This window comes from Odontesthes bonariensis, chromosome 23 (assembly GCF_027942865.1).
Source record: "Odontesthes bonariensis isolate fOdoBon6 chromosome 23, fOdoBon6.hap1, whole genome shotgun sequence".
Taxonomy (NCBI): domain Eukaryota; kingdom Metazoa; phylum Chordata; class Actinopteri; order Atheriniformes; family Atherinopsidae; genus Odontesthes; species Odontesthes bonariensis.
The window spans coordinates 8,696,197-8,715,821 of record NC_134528.1 but is presented as its reverse complement, the minus strand read 5'-3'; the positions used below and the strand labels follow the sequence as shown (position 1 = coordinate 8,715,821).

The following is a 19,625-nucleotide window of genomic DNA, read 5'->3' as shown; positions in this document are numbered from 1 at the left end:
AAATCCACCCTAAAGAAGACTTTTTTGGTTTATTTTGCTCACTATGTTGTTTTATTGCCACTATATCCGAATGATCAACAGTCATGGATAAATATTTCCTTCTGCTTTATATTGTTTTAGTGTTTCATTTTGTCACCTCTCTCGTTTTTTTTTCCAGCCGCACCACAAACACTAACCATGTATTTATTTATTAAAAAAAAAAAAAAATCACACATAACGTTATGTCTTTGCCAGTAGAAATATGTTTTTCCCCGCTGTCTCGATGCTCCAACATTACTCCACTTATAAGGCGTCAGTTTTGAGATTCGGCTGTTAAATGCATTTTCAGATTCAGGGTGTATTTTCCTTTAAATACCTGCCGAGCTCAGCCGAGCAGAGATCATCAGACAGCAGAGGACGGTCGGCCTCAGCAGCCCAGAACAGCGATCGAGCACGATGGACTGATAAACATCACTGTTGGAGGCGATGATCAGGTACAGCTGCATTTTGTGGTTATTGTCCTTTATTTTGGATGTAAAATCAGCCTAAATAAAACGCTGGAAACGGCATGTGTGACCACTGGCTGAGCGTCTGCTCGGCTTGTTTGCACACCCAATTTTGACAGCTGAGTTCAGCATCATCTGTTTTTTTTTTCACTCGCTAATTTTGGTCTGGTTTTGTGTTAGAATTTTCATCCAAATTCAACATTTGCGGTGTTAATGTCGTTTTTTTCCGTATATAACGTATTCTTAGATTTCTTTTTGAGATGGTTATTTATATTATTTATTTCCTATAAGATCAGTGCTTAACAGGGTTATCAGTTCAATTAAATGGGGAAAAATATACAATGTAGTCTTCTGATCTCCTAATATGTCTTTAATCCAAACCTGCTGTATGTGTTAACTAATCTATTATGCATATAATATATTTAGTAAATAATCAAATGAATTTAGGAAGCCTTTATCTCCACTGTGTGATAATGTCAGAATGGCCTCTGTTTCACTCTTTTCTTAACTGTAATTGAATTTCCCCTCCAGACTCTGGGAGGGTAGATGTCATTTGAAGCTTAATCTTTGCTGGTCGTATTGTTATGCATATTATAAAAGTCAAAGTGCAGGACAGCAAGTTGTTAACATTTCTAATTGAGTGGTCTGCTGGGTACATTTGGTATTTTGCCTGGTTTGGTGGTTGAAACATGTAATTTTGCCCCTTTTTTCCTCACCAGCAATATTGATCATGGTTATTTTATTTGATCATGTGTTGCCAGGCAGATTCTTGTTTCAATGTGAAAAGTTGCGCTGGTTGTTCACCTCTTTAATACCAGTGTTCATGCTGCACAGAACAAACCACCCCCTTGTTTTGTGTTTTGTTTTGTGGATGAGTTGAAATTAAACCTGGTCATCTTGACACTTTAACATTCATCTTAGTTCAGTGATGGTATTAACTGATTTAAGACTCAGAATTTAGATTTTTATTGCCTTCATGTTGGGTTTACTACTTTAGCATGAAGCTCCAAGGGGAAAAGAAAGTGAGGGCAACCCTCTTTTAATAACAATACCCATGAAAACAAAAAAATATTGTTCAGCAATGTGTGTACCGAATGTTTAGAAGAGTTGAGTTGCTGGATCTGAGCTTCTGTAGCCTATTGTACAACCTGCTCCTGTTCACAAATAGTCTTGTGTGATGAATTAGGCCCGTTGTTAGTCCTTTTTCTCTTTGGTTCAGTTCTAGCATGTGGCCTGATTAATGTTTTGAAAAATAGCTAGTGCTGCATTCTCACACATGTACAGTGTTGTAATGCCAGTGGGCTTGTATTTAGGTCAGACTTGGGCATATTTCTTGGTCTGTAAAGTCATTAATCAAACTGGGACTCTTGTTTTGTGTGTGAGAGCAGCTGTTCCTGAGACTTCCCTAGAAAAAGACAAAGATTCTTGACTGCTCTGATGCTATGCTGTGCAGCCTCTCATTAGGAGTCTACAGGGAGCGTTCTTGATGATTTATACCCAGCTGTGGTTTAAGTTATTAATTTGTAAGTCCAGTTCTCACTTTATCCTGCATCTGTAGATGTTCGATGCCATGTCATGCCAGGTCTATTACCAGTAAAAGGTTTTCTTCTTTTATTATGCACTTGAATATATTAGTAATCAATCACTCAGTCTAATAAACTTGACTCCTACCGTTGTTTTTGTCTTGATGTAATCATTTCTGTTTCTTATTTCCCTCCTGTAGATTTTTATTGCCATGGAAATGGATATGACACCGAAGTTCTCCTCCAAGGACGAGGAAATTGATTTTTGGAAGGCTCTTTCTCTCAAATACAAGACAGGGTATGTAGCTAAAACACAGTGTGGATGCTTCCTTGTTCTGTTGAACTAAAACTTAAAGCTTTTGTTCGAAATTTTTACTTGTTGTTAAAAAAAAACCAACAAATATAATAATGTCCCACCAGATGAAGAAATACCCCAGATGTTTTTCCTACTATGATGGGCTTTTTGTGGCAAAGGGGCTACCATTGTAATTCTATTATACATCTTCTGTTGTGAGACTTTTTGTGTGAGAGGGAAGCTTAAATGTCAAATTCACCAGCTCTTTTTCTGGATAAATAATAGCTTTACATTGTGGGAATAAAGAATAAAATAGACACATAATATCCAGCTGTACTTTAAAACTTTGAAGGGTATTCTCATTCAAAACTGCATTTATAGTTTAAAGTACTATATATGTGAGGCATAAGAAGATAATGTTTAGATCTTGCCATGTTTTTATCCTCAAACCCTATATTGTCACATAGTTTTGTGTGCTCTCAGTCTTTGGCTGTGATCTAGTCCCCTTAGAATTAAATTACAATGCTACAGTTTGCAGTACAATGACATTTAGACAATAGTATGTCCCCTCCCTTGTTTCATTGTAACATTGCTCCTGGGAACAGAGCAGCTCCATGAAGAAGCTGTTTTTCCAGCTTAATGTGTAAGTTGTTCATGTCAAACTCACCTAAACTGGCTCAAGTTAATGGGTCATTCACAGGCTTCTGCAGAACGTGATGACAAGCTGATGAGGCAGCCCTTTGAATCCGGTGTGTTGGAACAGTGAAACATCTGTAACATGCAGGGCAGTGTGTACAGATTACTAAGATTGGGAGACACTGCTGTACACCGATCAGCCATAACATTAAAACCTTATCAACCACAACATCACTGACCAGTCGGGATATGGGAACGTGACCATCTCATTGTTAGCGGTAGATCCTGACAGTTCTGTGGGTTGAGGGGGCGGGATCAGACTGGAGTTTTGAGCTCTTTGTAATTCTCTTGGAGTTGTTATTGAGCATGTTTTGTGGTGTGGTGATGCTGCAGAGTGGGAGTTGATTAGTCCACAATATTGTGCAGGTGGGAGGCTCCTGTCAATGCAACATCCACATGAATGTAGGACCAAAGTTTCTCCTGCAAAACAGAGATGATCAGTTGTAAAAAGCTCCCATTTTACAAAGATACTATAGAACACCGTCATGGTAAGATAGAAATAATTATTAAAAACTCTTGCTCGATCTCTGATGAATATTTTCTGATTCTTATATACACTTCAGTGAAGGTACTCCTTCTTCTTTTACTGAGATCTTTGTTGAGATTTCAGGACGCCATGCTGGGACAAAAACTTTCTTGGAAAGTTAAGCCCCTTTGACTGAAATTCAGTCTCATTTGTCACTATCTTGAGTTAATTTTGCCCATTTTTCTTCCAGATGTCCATCTGCAGTAGTAGGTGCAACATACTGTCAACTCCATCTTTTTCCATCATTGCAAACCAGAGGTCTATTGTTTGAACTTTATCTTTTTGATTTAATAAGGAAGCAAATCTAATTGTATGATAAGCTTCACTTTCCTTTTCTTTCCTTATTAACTCAGTTGATTTTTTTTGCACAAAAAGATCCAAACAACACTACTCTCCTGAACAAAAAGCAGCTTCTAGTTTTGTAATTCTGAATCAAGACATCCTTTTGGTACATTTGAACAACAGGATCTGATAACAACTCTACAGGTTCTTGGTTCTTTGTCTCTGTGGCCTGTGACGACTCACTATAGGAATGCTTCATCTGCTGTCTTGTGAGTCCTGACACCCATTCCTGTGTTTTCAATTAAAAAGCAGTGTTGGGCATATCTGGTGACGCTCCTCTGTGAGACAGGCAGTGAAAGCTTCTCTCTTCTCCCCCAAATTGACAGCTCATGTGTCGCATCAAGCATAAAAGGCTTGTCTGCTCTTTGTCCTCACATCTTTGAGTGGATTTACGTAATGGTTCTCACTGTCAGTTGTGATCCAAAGTTAGCTGAAATCTTATACTGTAACACGTAACTTGATTATGTGATAATACTTTGTTTAGCTCTAAACACCTGGTGCAAGAGGAAGCTCAGGCCTCCGCCCAGTTATGTAAGAATCTCTAGAGACGAGGAACTTCCTTCAGAACAGAGGCAGGATAGTGTTTGTGGTAAATCTGATGTACGTTTTCTTCTATAATGATAATCAACCAGATCGAGTGACACCTTTTGTTGCATAATGTTGGCTTGTAAATTGTTCATAACCTCAAAAAACAGCAGTTGAAAAAAAAGATGCTTGATTACTGTATTTCATGTAAATGGTATGGTTTGTAAAGAGAGACTGAAGGAAAATTAATCTTCAGCCTCACATTTTGCCTCAATTGTCGACACCGGTGAGTTCATGGTTTTCTTTTCGGGCCCCAGATTTGCTTTTTTTTGCTGCTGTTACAATCTTTTCTCAAAACAGGTTGCTGTTTTTAGTTGTATGCTACTTGTTAATCACTAAATATAATAAATGAGGTTAGCAGCTACCCAGTAATGAAGTTGGCGCATTAGCAGCTAAAAATCCAGATATTTTTTCTCAGGATTTGATCAGAAAGAGCTGAAAGAGCGTCCAGGTAGATATGTGACTCCAAATTAATGCCAATGCTGCCCTTTCAGATGCATAAGTGTGCACTAATAAGTTTATTTTGTCACCTCAAAAGAAGAGAAAGGTCAATTATGTGTCTGTGGTAGTTTTTCTAGCTCCTGGTTGCTGATAGAATCTGCTGTTTTGGGTTTAGATTAAATGTAGAGATTCCATTTTAGTGGTATTTTTCTTTCCTTTACATACTATCAGCACAAAAATAGTTTATTTCGACAGCACATACGTGTTTACATTCTCTTACATTAAACGTTTTCAATGCACAAGCTCACTTTCTGTTGCACACAGGTAAACAGCAACAATAAAGCGTAATGCTATGGTGCTCCTTACATAGACAAAGCATGTAAGGAGGTCGAATTATAAGAGGGACGAAAGACTGCAGGTTTCCTACTAAAGAGCTCATCTTTGAGTCCAGTCTTGTTAATGTTGTTTTTTTTGCTCCTTTTTAATGTTCATCCTTTGACTACCAGTGTTTTTCTTTTTTAACTTTTGTCTACTGTACTATTGTTATGCATTGAAAGTACTTGTTCAATGTTGGGCTTTAAAAGTGTGCAGAATAATAGATGGACAGTACTTGTATGGCGCTTTTCTAGTGTAGCAGACCACTCAGTGCTTTTACGCTACATGCCACATTCACCCCTTCACTCACACGCTTATCTTGTGGTAAATAAGCAGGAACATCAGTGAGATTCTAGCATTTTCCAGTTGTATTGACTGGAGTGGTTTGAATGCAGGGTAACAGCTATGAAGTGGACCCACCGGTGTGCAAATTTGAGCCAACTTTTTCAAAGTGAGACCAGTTGAAAGCCCGGCCTGGCTGAACATTACCACAGTGCCTGAGCACAAATGGATTTCCTGGCTCTGTGCCACCTCCGGCACTTCAGCTCACATGATGCCATTTTTAGACAGCTGGGTCTGTGTGCGAGACCGTCTGTGGGTCTGTCTACAATCATTTGAGCAGACATAATCAGCACTTAGTGGTGATCCCATGGTCTATGATATGTTTTGAATGTTAGATTTGTTCCTTGGTAAATCCATTTTGTGATGCATAAAAGTAAATTTCACTAGATGCTCTGAAATTTCCCGAGGGCCAGAAAACGTTGACTGTGAGCCTTCGTCCATGTTTTATTGTTTCTCTAATTTAAGGTCAAATATGAGAAAAACTATGGGACATGTCATACGCATTCAGGTCTAAAGATGGCAAAGATTGCACATTTCCTCTTGCAAAAACTACGGAGCCCGGTGGAGATCAAACAATATCTTTTTCAAGGGGTTTCAAGAAAGCGTTCTCTCACTTTTCAAAGTGTGCCCTCGCTTTATTAAATCGTGCGCTCGTCTAAATAAAGCGTGCGCGCGTATACATAAACCGTGCGCTCGTCTTACTAAAACAAATGATAGAATATATACTGAGACATGGTGAACAGTGGTTACCCCTAACATTTCATTCTCTGGTATAAAATGCTAAAAGGGCACAAATGTAGTCCAATGTAGTAGTTTGGCCTACTTTTTAATGCTAATTTCAACAGCAGTGATCAGCAAACTGCAAGATTTCAGCTTATAAGCCCTTCAAGTCACATCTTTTTAAAGGTTACATCCATTCACCATTTCTAATAGAAAACATTCCTTTAGGGAGAATCAATCCCATGATCTCTCACGAGAATATAGTGTCTAGCCCTCTTTCTCCTAGAAAAGCTAAGAGAAAGAGGACTTGCTCCTCTTCCAGTTCTGCTTAGTAGTTGGGCGGGCAAAGCATTAGTTGCAGGTCTTGAACCCACTCTGTTGTATCAATAACTATATTTATTCAGCTCAAAGCTACTCAGTAACAATACTGAGAATTAAACACTATATTATACAGATTAATCTGAAAAGCAAGGGACCCAATTGGCCTTAAGTGTCGCTAAGCATGTGTACAAATTACAACAGTCTCTACTTTTGCATCAGTCTCCTCCCATTAAAATGTACTGAAATGTTTCAGTTTCATAAAATGTAGCGCTATGTTGTGTGGACTTTAACAAATGGAGCAAAATAGCTTTTAAAAAAACAACTTTGCTGCACACTTCTGTCTTGAAAACTGCAACTGAATTAATTACCTCAATAATTATTGCGTTTTGGGACACGGTAATATGGTAAACGTGTCTTCGGTGGTTAAAAAGAGGACGAAATTTGCCCGAATTGACAGTGAACCACCAGTTCACCTGTCCCCATCTTCTCAGCACGACTAAACATCTCACCAGCCTCTTCCTCTTGTGCAGTCTGCAAACAGACTTCTTAGTGATATTGTAAACTTCATCTCCAGTTTTTATCCAACCACATGTTTTATATTTTTGTTTTGTAAATGCTCATTTGGGTCAGTTTAATTAGGTTAATTTTCCAAATGTTAAAGTGATGGTCGGCCTGAAAATCTTTGTTCATAAATTGACAATAAGAAGAATGTGTGTAAATGATATTTGACAGTGAAATCCTTCAAACCACCCACTTTGCAGACTAGGTGACTCAAAATGTCGTTGACTGTAGGGAATTGAATCTAGGTCAGAGCTCTTGTGCCCATAATAAAAAAGAAAAAGTAAAATGCTTTCAGAGATGATGAATCCAGCCACGTGCCATGTCTCCCAGGCTTGCATGTTGACTTCTTTCCGTCCTGACTTGTTGCCTAATGACTTCTCTTCTATCTGCCTGCAGCTGCGAGGAGGCTCGGGAGGAGTTGCAGGAGTTTCAGGAGGGCAGCAGGGAGCTGGAGGCTGAGCTGGAAGCTCAGCTGTGCCAGGCGGAGCATCGCATCAAAGACCTTCACTCTGAGAACCAAAGACTCAAGAATGACGTTGGAGCGCTAAAGGTAACAGCAGTTTGGTGTAAACGCAAAGGAAAAGAAAAGGTTCTTATCATCTTGCTCTGCCTTCAGAGCTTTTACTGTGTCACATTTTTAATTCCACACATAATCGCCAGAAGAGTTCACAATAACAACATTATCCTGATAAGAACATTTGGAAACTAAAGTAATGGTATAGTATAGGTTAGTATATGCTGTTAGTTAATGATCCAGCTATGAGTTTTTAAAGATATGATGGACCTCGGCCATTAAGGGCTTCATATGTGAGGAGAAGAATTTTAAATTCTATTCTGAATTTAACACGGAGCCAGTGAAGAGAAGCTAAAACTGGAGAAATATGACCTCTCCTGTTAGTTCTCATCAGAACTCTGGCGGCAGCATTTTCTCCCTCAGCGATGACTATATGTAAATCTTTTTTTGTTTGTTTTTAAATGATCTTAGTCGTGATTGTGACTCTTTCTCTGTTAAAGTGCATTTATGACGAGGTCAGCATTATGTTACTGTCAATTATATTAGCAATACAGGGTCATGCTAAGCAAATACAGCGCGTCTTTACGTAGCCATCCTACATCGTGCTTCCAGTCTCTTTGGACCGGGAGAAGTGAAGTTCCTCCTCAGCGGCTGCTTTGCCTTCGTGGTTACATGCAAAAGGTCACGCTGAAATTCAAATCAGAGGAAAGGTTCATTAGCTGCTCAGTGGGAGAGCAACATTGTCTTTTTTTCTTTAGCCTGTTTTAAACTGAGGCAGTTTAAATGAGGTTCACTGGCCTCAGTATGGAGTGTATTCCTTGGGATGGAATAATATACAAATCCAAGTGCAAATGGAAATCTCACTGAGCCTCCACTTTCCTAATCTCACCACCTGCTCTGTACCATTCTGGTTGTACACTGATGCAGCTGACATATATGAATCTCATTAATAATTCATTAGACTAGGTCTCGTTCTCATTCTCGCTCCATAATTACCAAAAGGCAAATGGCACATTTCCTACCCGGGTGACTTGAGCCACCGGCAGGGATGAGATGCTCGTGCCAAGGTGTCTGACAGGTTTTATTTTTCCAGACGAGCAGTGAACCCCTCACATGGAGCGTTCTGCTGGCTTTATGGAAACATGTTGCTGCTGTTCTTCATAGCATAGAACTACCAAAGAAGACAATGTTTCCAACACATTCTCTCTCCTAATTCATCACATATTGATGCATCCTAATGAGCACCAATAAGGATTTAGTTTCCAGTTCAAAACTGTATGTTGTAGCACCGATTAATAAGCTGAAATCTACACTAAAACAAACATTTCAATGCATTTAATCTATCCAATAAATTGTAAGAGATATGTCAACGTTTTGTGTCATGGAAGGAAGGTGAGGACCCAGATGCACCTCACTGGAGGATGCAGGAGGTTGAGGAGCAGACAAAACTTTATTTCTTACTGGAATCGAGGACAAGTTTATTTGCACAGCACATTTAAAAACAACAAAAGTTTACAGCCAACAACAAGGTAATACAATAAAACAACAAAAAAATACAAGTAAAAGAAGATAAAGACAAAAACTTTAGCATTGACTTAAGTATCTGTGCGATCTGAGCAGTGTGTATGTTGAAGGGTAAACTGATGCACAGATTCGGAGCAGCCACTGAAAAACATCGATTCTCTCTGAGATTTAACCTCAAAAGGAATCAAAAGGTGTTGCTGAGTCAGGCCGTCTATAAACCAGGAAATCTCAGCTGAACAGGGAAAAAAACAGACTTGACATGCAGCTTGACACTTAATAAAACAGTGATGACAGAGAACTGTCAGATAACAAAGGGAACTTAAGAGCTTAAATAATGAATGAGTCATCCAACTCACCACAGGTCCAGGAAATCTACTGATCAAGTGAGAACTTAAAGCCGAAGTGAAACTAGTCCACAGGGAATTTCAGCTTCACAAAAAAAATAAGTAAGGAAGGTCATCTGAAACAGAAACATAAGGAAAACTGAGAACTGTGGCACAATAAAGCTGAATCCATAAACTACAATGTGCTGAACTTTCTGCTACTCAGAAGGCAAAATATCCCTTTTGACTTATTTGGCTGTCAAGCTCAAAAGGTCAAAAAGGGTTAATAATAGAAAGATCGCAAGTTGAATTCTAATATTTTTTCCCTTCTGTAAATCCACAGAATATTGATTAAATCGATGTTTGCAAATAGTTGAAAACCCTCGTTCAGATCACGTTTTTACCGGTAGCAATGGTTGTTTTCTTTAAATGTATTTATTGAAAGATGCTCTCTGGGCTCATGAGGTGGCACATTTGAATACTTTGGCTTCTACAGAAATGTTACTTTTGTCATGAATTTGTAATTTTCAGAGCCTGTTTAGGTTTAGGCAATTAAACTATTTGTTAAGTTTGAGGGGCACACTTTAACAACGTTACTAATATGTTAGATGGAACCCGTCTTTCCTCTTTAACGAGCTTCTGTATTTTCTGGTTACCGTGACAATGACATCAGTGGCAGAAAACGTTTGAAAACAATCTTTTCGGACACTTGCTGCCCTTCACATTGGGAAAAATTAAACGTAAGAGCTACTCGCCAATTGAAATATGACTCAAAGGGGTCTTGACAAAGCATAAATATCCAGCAAGCTGGAGGGGAGAGTGAGTTGACATTTTTAAAACGCTTCCTAATAAAGAAACCCTTTTCGAAATATGGCATTACTGTACGCACTTTAGTAATTAAGCAGCTTTAAAGAGCTCATGATGTAAGAACAATTCGGCACGTCAGCATTTTTGGAAAGGACTAGAACATGTATAAATCAAAAACATCAGATTTTTCTCTGTGCTATTAATAGCATGTGTGAATGAGGCATGGAGCGGAAACAGGAGGTTGCCTGGTCTTTTGTGTTGCTGATTTCAGTTCGACCGGGCATCAATTCAACAGCAGATATAGGTCAGACACGCAGACAGACTTGTGGTTTTTATTGAGCTTATTGTCTCTGAGCTTGTGGATATATGGGTCACACTTTACATCCGCTGCCTTAATGGAGAAGCAAAATGAGGGAAGCTCTGAAAAATGGATGGCGTGTTTACTGGTTGAATGCATGTCAAATGTAGAGCAATGTGTGTCTCCGACTTCACGTTTTTTCTGTTCCTCTTCGTCAGGAGAAGCTGGAGCAGCAGTACTCTCAGAGCTACAAGCAGGTCTCCATGTTGGAGGACGACCTCGGCCAAACCCGCAGCATCAAGGAGCAGCTCCACAAATACGTCAGAGAGCTCGAACAGTCCAACGATGACTTGGAGAGAGCCAAAAGGTGTGTCCACTTTACTCTTTACGTCACTAAAAAGATGTAAAGATGCTTTTCAGCCACATCCCAACTGCAACTCAGTCTGTCTGAGAATTTACCAAAGATGCATTTTTTTAAACCATTACAGTGAGAAAACGCTGTGAACTCCCTTGACTGCTGGCTTTAGTTTGACTTAGATCAATGCTGCGATTGCACAAGCCTGAAATATTGATCTCTTATCGAGCGGAGTAAAAGCATCGGAATGATAATTAGTTAGCATGTAGTTCTTGCCTTTTGATGATACTTTAACAGAATTAATGAAATGTGGTTTCCTCAGAGCCACCATCGTGTCTCTTGAGAACTTCGAGCAGCGTCTGAACCAGGCCATCGAGAGGAATGCCTTCCTGGAGAGCGAACTGGATGAAAAGGAGTCCCTCCTGGTTTCTGTGCAGAGATTAAAGGATGAAGCCAGAGGTGATTATTGACTAAATTCCACTAATGAACCACGCTGTCAGTCACAGCTCTTACTCATTAACAAATAGCACTATCTCTTTGACCAGCTGTGACCGTTCAAATATTTGCTTTCCCACAGATTTTTGCTTGATATTGTGTCTTCAGCTGATATCTTTATTTATTCCTTTTATTCATTTATTTCTAAGACTTGCGGCAGGAGCTGGCTGTGCGTGAGAGGCAGACAGACGTAACCAGGATGTCTGCTCCGAGTTCTCCCACACAGGACAATGTGAAGATGGACTCCGCTGTGCAGCCATCGCTCTCTCTCCCGGCTACCCCGCTGAGCAAAGGTCTGGACAACGCCTTCACCAACCCGACAGGTAGCAGCAGCTCGTCTTGTCAGCTTATCATGCAAGTTCAGACAAGCAAACTTGAGCTGTTCTTCATTAGAAATGTTGTGCCCTCTGATGTCTTTATTTTCATGTGAAGACATTTCTACCTGTGATGAACAAGCTGCATATTGGCTCCATGGTGTGCTGAACTCCTCTGTTGCTCCTTTAAGGAAGTAAAATGTTCTCTTTAGAAGGAGAAAATGTCCAATCGTGCTTTGCTAAGGTGTGGCTCTGATTTAATAATGAAATCTTCGTGAAAGTTTAAGAATCAAAGGATTTAAATAGATTTTTGCGGTGGCCCTGAGGGATGTGCACAAACCAAGATTAGAAGCTTAGTGAGGAATGTTGAGCCTGAAATGAAAGTTTTCTTTGTACCGAAGGTGCTGCAGAGCAGTTTTATGTTCGGTTTCTGATTGAATCCTCCATTAAAAAGCGCTGTCCTTCCACTGATTGCTTTCCTGATGACATAACAGACAGATAAATCAGACTAAAACAACATTTTTCATGCTGCCATGTAGAAGTATCCGTGTTTTAAAGTAAATAAGGAGCCACAAATGATGTGTAAAATGCCACTTTTTATGAGAGTGCACTAACAAAGCCTGGCTGATGAGAAAAAGATCATAGTCACCCCTATAGTACCTCTCATGCCTGGCTGGACATTTAGGTTTTGTTGAGCCTGCCAACACAAGGAAAGCCTGGCCATGTTGAAGTTGCTTTATCGTACTGGTTTTGCACATGTTTTGCACCTATGAGGTACAAAATTTTAGATAAAAACAATAATGAAACAGAACAAATGCACATAAAATGAATAATGAAAGATAAAACTCAACAACTAAACCAAAAACAACTACATTTATACAATAATGAAATAAAATTAAAGATTAAATTAAAGTTTTCTCTAAAATTTAGGTCCTGTTTTTTTAAAAAATAATATTTATAAATACATCTATTGTGGAAGGTTGGAATTAATAATCTGAAAACTGTCATCAACAAGGTTTTATTCATGATTTCTAATAGATCTGTAAGAACCTTTTTAAAAATGTGTTGTCATGACTGATTGAGATGGGGGAAAACATCAGTTTCATTCTTGTCGTATATTCAATTTACAAGACAATCAATTACAAAAAGTGGACAAACTGCTGTATAATCAATAGCATTTGTAATGAAATGCTGTGACCAGAAACACTCTGTATTAATTTTTTATGTGGTATTGGAAGTGTTTTAGTCCTGGTTTGAGACATATTAATATGTTTTCTACAAACAGTCTCCTGCTGCATCGTCTCAGATTTTATAAGATAGATATGTACTTTATTCATCCCAATTTGGGAAATTATTGTGTTGCAACAGCGTACAGTATACAAGGTATGTAAACAATTAAAGGAAAAACAAGCAAATAGAATAGAATAAAAGTAGAGAATAAGCAAATAGAATAGAATAAAAATAGAGAATATAAAACAGAAATATAATGACTCTGAAGACTTGGTACATTTGGTGAGCAAAGATTCTGGGGCTTTATTTGACACAGGTAAAATGAATGAACATGGGAACTATTTTGGACACAGCTTTGGATGTAATGAAACTGAATCTTTGAATCTAAATCTTTATTTTTTACCTTTCACTGTCAGTGCTATCTAACAGCTATGGAAGCAACTCGCCGCTGACTCCCTCCGCCAGAATATCAGCCCTAAACATCGTCAGTGATTTACTCCGGAAGGTTGGGGTGAGTTATTCCTTCTTTCTCTTCCAGCTGTTATGTCTCCCATTTGTCGTCATCTTCCCTCGTCATCTCTCGGGTCGCTTGTCTCCGCACAGGCTCTGGAGTCAAAGCTCGCTGCCTGCAGGAACTTCGCCAAGGACCAGAAAGCCAGGAAGGCGTACGCTCTCGACAACAGCAACGTGCTGAATGCAAACACGGCCAACTACGCGCAGGCGCTCCACACGTCCTACTTTGACAAAGCGTGAGTGCAACCTTCACACACCAGTGATGTAGTGACCTTGAAAGGTGCACATGAACGGTCGTGTTGTTGTTGTTGCGGTGACTGAAAAGCTTTCAAAAACTGAGATGTGTGCATTTTGTCCCAGCAGGACTGAGGTGGTCACGTTCCCGGCGTTAATTCTGGGTAATCGCAGCTCCTTTGCCTGTAGATAGTGTGTCGGGGTGCATGCAAGCTGCTACAGATTTCTAAAATGCCTCTTCTTGTACCTCGTAGAAATAACCATAACTTTGGGCTACATAACAAGCTGATCATTGGTGGCGGGGGTGTCATGGTGCTGGATTTTTCTCTAAAGTCAAAGCTGACCTAGTAGATGCTTATCTCGAAGAGTTATAACCTTTAATGTATTAACAACGTTAGATTTGACTGTCTCTTTTTGTGTCTCGACGATGAAGTTGAGGCTTTATTGTCAGCAGCCACGTAAAGGAATCAAATCTTCAGGCAAGTTAAGGATCTTTCTTAGGACTGGTTTTATTTGGGAAAATTAGGTGAATTCAAAAGAAATGCTACATTTTCATACTGGTTTTCATCACACTCACACTCTTCCTGTAATTTAATAACCATGTTTCTTGTGCCTCAATGTTTTTTTTCCATTGGAGGAGGAAATGGAGATGATGAAGACACCGAGACGTGTTTTTACCAACACTTTCCTGCTGTAGAACAAATATAATGAAAATATTAAAGTCATGAGGAGAGCAAGATGTGACAGCTCATTAGTTGGGCTGTTGTAATACAGTTTCCTTATGGAAAATATGTTGAATGATGAGTTAAATTTGTGAGAAACGCAGAGAATGAATTATTTCCCGGGACTTGCTGTCTGTATGGGGTTTATTTAGTATTATAGAAGATATGTCACAAGTGAAATAGTTTGAAACCAACCCCTGCATTTCAGGGCTCGAGCTCTGAACAAACTTATCAGTTAAAGGGTTTTATGTACCAGGAAATAATTAAAAAAAAAATCAAGATTAAAATGTCATCCATCAGGCTTCCTTCATAGGCAGATTAATGCACAGGCTGTGTGCTTAGTGAATATCTAAAGGTGGAAGGCTGCTGTATGTGGGGACCGTGTCAGAACCAACAAATGTCACTTGTGTCTTATTACATAAAAATGAAAAAAAGTGGCACAGAGCAAAAAAGATATCAGGCTTTGGATACACACATAGTTCTTGTAAGTATGATAACGTTTGGTTATCTTTTACTGTGTTTTTCCTTTCACTGTCTGGTGCTCTGTTGACAGTAGTTATTGTGTTGTGCTGATTGTGGGTTCAGGCAGAGGTAAGGAGATAAAGAGACTAAAGAGGCCGACTCTGCTTACACCACAAGGGCGTTGTCCATGTCCTTGAGTGCAGGGAGTTGTTATTTATAGCAACAGTGGTTCACATCAGTGACATCTGATCTGTATATAAAACTGAGAGCCTGAATGTCCTGAGCTGTACGTTGAGCGTTTGGTCAGATTATTTGGGACATTTTGCTTTTATTTACACTTCAGTAAAGGATAAAAAAGGCTCATCCTTGATTTTTCTTTGTATGGTGCCTTCCAGAGACATGAGTCACACCTAAACCACACCAGAGATGCTGATCATAACTCACCCATCTATAACCCACAAAACAAACCAGCTGAACCAGTCAGGCTGTGTTGAGAGAAATGGAGCTTTAATGGAGGAACTGGGAAGGAAGTCAGTATATTGCTCTTTAAGTGTGTCGCCCAGCTGTCGTGTCCTCTGTGATTGAGACAGAGGCAGGTTGATAATGAGGACAGACTGAGCCCGCAGAGCTCAGGTCACGGCTTTGTGCTGTGGTGGCCGCATCAGTGTGTCTGAGGAGAACTACAGTGAGAGAAAACCTCTGCCTGCCTGCATTTCAGAGAGAAAGATCAGATTTGATTTAACAAAACTGATCTAACAGCTTAAGTTGCTTTAAAAAATGGATTTTAGATACAAAGATCTATCAATATGAATTATACAGCATGTTGCTGTATAGCAGAGATAACTGACAGTATTCATATATACTTTTTAACAGATTGTTGTGGTATCTTAGCTTAAGAAGAACCAAAGAAATCCAAGAATAAGCTTTGACCTGCTTCATAAATGTGACGATTCACCTCTGCCTAAAGGGTATGCAACCACCAGGTAATGCCTGTGGTTACTGCGCAACGTTGTGTTAAAAAGAAGAGAAAAACAAGGATAAAAGTTGGTTAAAAAAACCTAGAGTTTTTCCCAACTACTGGAGGTGCACTAAATGCATGACAGCAAACAAGCACACTGGAGAAGAGGTGCATTGCAACCAGTTTGCGTTGGTTTGCTACTGGGTGATTTGTTCTCAAAAACAGCATTTTTTGGCTGCAGCTACTAAGAGTGAATCTTGGCCGGTCCTAAACTACAGCTTGCACTTGGTGCCGCAGCACAGTTATTCCACAGTTCATACTGACAGCTGCAGGAAGGTTTTACGAAGAACAAAAGACACAACAGCACCATATGAAGAGGTTGTTGCAGAAGCTCCTGCAGTTTCATCCATTCTTCACTAAAAGAAGAGCCAAGAACAAATCTGAGACTTCTCTTGATTGATATAGATATTCATCTCCCAACTTGTTTATTTTTTACCTATATTTTACCCAACCAGCTGAGGTACTGAGGTTTGCTCACGACTGATGGATGGTTCATCCAATCCGTTCTTGTGTTTTTTTTTGTTTTTTTTTAATGTAATGTAATGTACCTGTTCTGTTCCAGGACACCTACCCCCTCTGAAAAAGTACCCTGTGGACACTAAGATCCCATAAAGATGCCAATACCTAAAGTTGCCTTGAGCTTGAAGGTAGCGACAGATTTCATCACAAAGAGTTAGAAAAACAGTGATTTACAAGTGTTTAAGTAAGCGTAGCCTACACCGCAGAAGTTGCTATATTGGAGGCTGCCCCCAAGTGGCAGCAATATGTTACAGCAGGTAGAGTAATGCACGGTGTGTGAGGCACAAACGCAGTGCTGACACAAACCCTCAGATCCATAATAAACTTGCTTTTTAACCTCATGCAAAAGGCTCCAATTGATGGACATGGAGAAAATAATGGTTAGCGACAGCTGAGGGACTCTGGATGGTTTTTAAGGTCCTTAAATCAAAGATATCTCCTCGGGTCACCTGCATATTCCAGCCTCCTTATGTGTAGTTTTTATAAACACATAAACAGTGTGAATACATATATAGAATATACACGTATATTCCGGGCTTAAAAATAATTTTACACAGAACCTTTAGAAATTGTGGAGATTAAGTTCACCTCAAAAGGAGACAATTTCAGGAGTTGAAGGAGACTAAAAATTGTGCTAAAAACAGAAAATAACAAAAGAAAAGAAAAATGGTGCTAAAGAAAGCGACTATTGGACTTGCATTTGACTGACCACAGTGAAAACTTTAGTAAACATCTGAATATCCTCTGAAGATTCTTGCAGATTCATTTTGATTTAATAGAGTCGTCTTTTACTTTCCTGACCCGGCGGTGAACTGCTTCCGTACCTGTTGGGGTTCAGAGAGGCTTCATTTAATCCATCCAGACCCTTTTTAAAAAAAAAAAACGCCCATTAAAACCTCAGGGTTTTCTGAAAAGCTGTCCACTAATACTAACTTTTTAAACGCTGAAGAAGCTAGAAACAAAAAAATTTGAAAACTTTTACTTTTATTGTAAATTGCAGACTGCATCCTTGCTTGTGACCAGTAGCTGGTGATGGGGTTATTTCAAGGTCAATGTTTGCTTATAGTTTCTGTTTTAATGTGACTGTGTTTGGTTTTGTTGCAGCAGGACCATGAACAGGCTGGAATCTGGTACCCGAACGGTCATCACCGTCCCCCCCGCCGCCTCCTCTACGGGTTTAGTTCCCCTCGCCGTGTGACCCTGAAAACCGAAGCAACAGAGGAGCACAGAGGGAACACAAAGGCCGATAGTGTAAATCTTTGTTGTACCGTCTCCTGTGTCCACTCCTTGTTGTCCGACGCTGTCTGACTCGACACTTGTGCTTCGTATCCACTGTAATGACGGATCCATGTGTGATATTATGTGTTTCTGTATCTGCTGTTTGCTCACTGGCTCTAGTTGTGTTTCCTGTTGTGCTATCTGAGTGCACCATATCATCAGAAAAGGGAAATATTATGCAATTAGATGGAAATTTTGATGAAAAAATTGAGAAATTATGCCTTTTCTAAATGGAAGGACGCTTTTCATACACATTTATTCAGCAATAACATCAGATAACTGCTCACAATAAATCTGAATGAGGCAGATTTAATGGGTTTGCACATGTGCAGATGTCCTGAATAATTTTTAATCACATGACCCGTGTCTCCATGAAGTCTTGATGTCCTAAAAATCTGTGAGAGCATCACAGACGGATGTTTGAAACATTATCTCTGGTGTTTGGGTGATAATTGGAATGATTTTGACTTTTAACTGTTAACTTGTGACTCTTTACTAAATTTAACTTCCACTTGGTCATAAACTTGTGTAAAAACACGTCTTTGTGGTGACTCAAATGCACAATTTACTCCTGAATTATGTGACACGGCGTGTACAGTATTGGTCATATTGATCGTAACTAACATCCAGCCGGCGAAGTGGTGCGGTCGTAGTGTTCAGACCTGTCAACCAGCATTCTTTATATTCTGTAGCTGAACTCTTTTAAGCAGCTTTCCTTTCCATTTATAACACAACTCATTTCAAGTTCTGAAAGTGAAGTATTTTGACTTCATATGAACTTTAAGTTCCTTTTTTCCCGGATTTTCGTTCGAGTGCAATATCACCTGTTTGTGGGTTTAATTTATTATAGATTTCTTTATAGCATGTATCAATAAAAGATGTAATTATGCTCCATTACTTTTGCAGTATGTCATTTATTTCTTTATGTAATACCTGCAAATACTGTGATTGTTGTTGCTAAAATTCTCTGAAAATTGAGTCCTTTTGATAAAAAAAACTCAATTCCTTGGCTTTTCAAACACGAATATTTGCTGTTTTATCCAAATTTATCCATAAAAAGTTTGGGACTGTCAAAGTTCTAAAATCATAAACAACATTTTGGAGTTTTAATTTAAGGATGACTTCAAATGATTAATCATTTCAGTTTTATTTATTAAAAGTGCTGTTATGTTATATTACACATATCTTTAATTTTAGCCAAACACTTTATTCCTACGAGCTTAAATAAAGGCCACTGGACTTCTTTTTTATAGTTTAGAAATGAAGAAGCCTTTTGGATGAGAGGTGAAATGTAATAAGGACCAAGAAAAAGAAGTCTAAAAGCTATTCGGAGCCGTGTCCTCATTCTTGGCACAAAGGTCGAGCTTCAACAAAGGGCTGCTCCTCGCCTCTGATGCTGTTTGGGCTTTTTATGGACAGGATCTCAAGATGAGACCTTGCCTCAAGCGAAGGAGTCTAAGTATCTTGGGCTCTTGTTAGGAGAGATTGGCAGAAAAATTGGGGCTTCGTCAGCAGTAATGAGGACGCTGCTCTGAAAGGCAAAGCTTTCAGTTTATCGCTCCATCTTTGTTCCAACCCTCACATTTGGTCACAGATGTGGGTAGTGACCCAAAGAACGAGGTCGTGGATACGAGCGGCTGAAGTGTGTTTCCTTCAGATGTTGGCTGGGCTCACCCTTAGACATAAGACTGGAGTAAGACAGAGCTCGGAGGAGAGTCGATGCTCCTGCACATCAAAAGGAGTCCGCTGAGGTGTTTCGAGCATCTGGCTCGGATCCCTCCAGCTCACCTCCCTTTGAAGGTTTTCC

At 39.4% G+C, this 19,625-nt stretch overlaps 1 protein-coding gene across 5 annotated transcripts; it reads left to right on the top strand.

Moving 5' to 3' along the window:
* Window positions 1-356: 356 nt before the first annotated feature.
* ndel1a (nudE neurodevelopment protein 1-like 1a) lies at window positions 357-18,715 on the top strand. 5 transcript variants are annotated; one of them, XM_075457627.1, is made up of 10 exons: window positions 357-473; window positions 2,209-2,306; window positions 7,609-7,762; window positions 10,897-11,045; window positions 11,356-11,492; window positions 11,678-11,851; window positions 13,489-13,583; window positions 13,676-13,821; window positions 13,949-13,983; window positions 17,648-17,738. In XM_075457627.1, exons 2-10 carry the CDS (start codon window positions 2,221-2,223, stop codon window positions 17,653-17,655), a joined length of 984 nt encoding a protein of 327 aa, XP_075313742.1. In that variant the 5' UTR covers window positions 357-473; window positions 2,209-2,220; the 3' UTR covers window positions 17,656-17,738. The 5 variants fall into 5 exon arrangements, with proteins under 5 accessions (XP_075313742.1, XP_075313741.1, XP_075313740.1 ...); XM_075457626.1 differs by having other exon boundaries at window positions 17,645-17,738; XM_075457625.1 differs by lacking the exon at window positions 17,648-17,738 and adding an exon at window positions 16,584-17,608.
* Window positions 18,716-19,625: the final 910 nt, after the last annotated feature.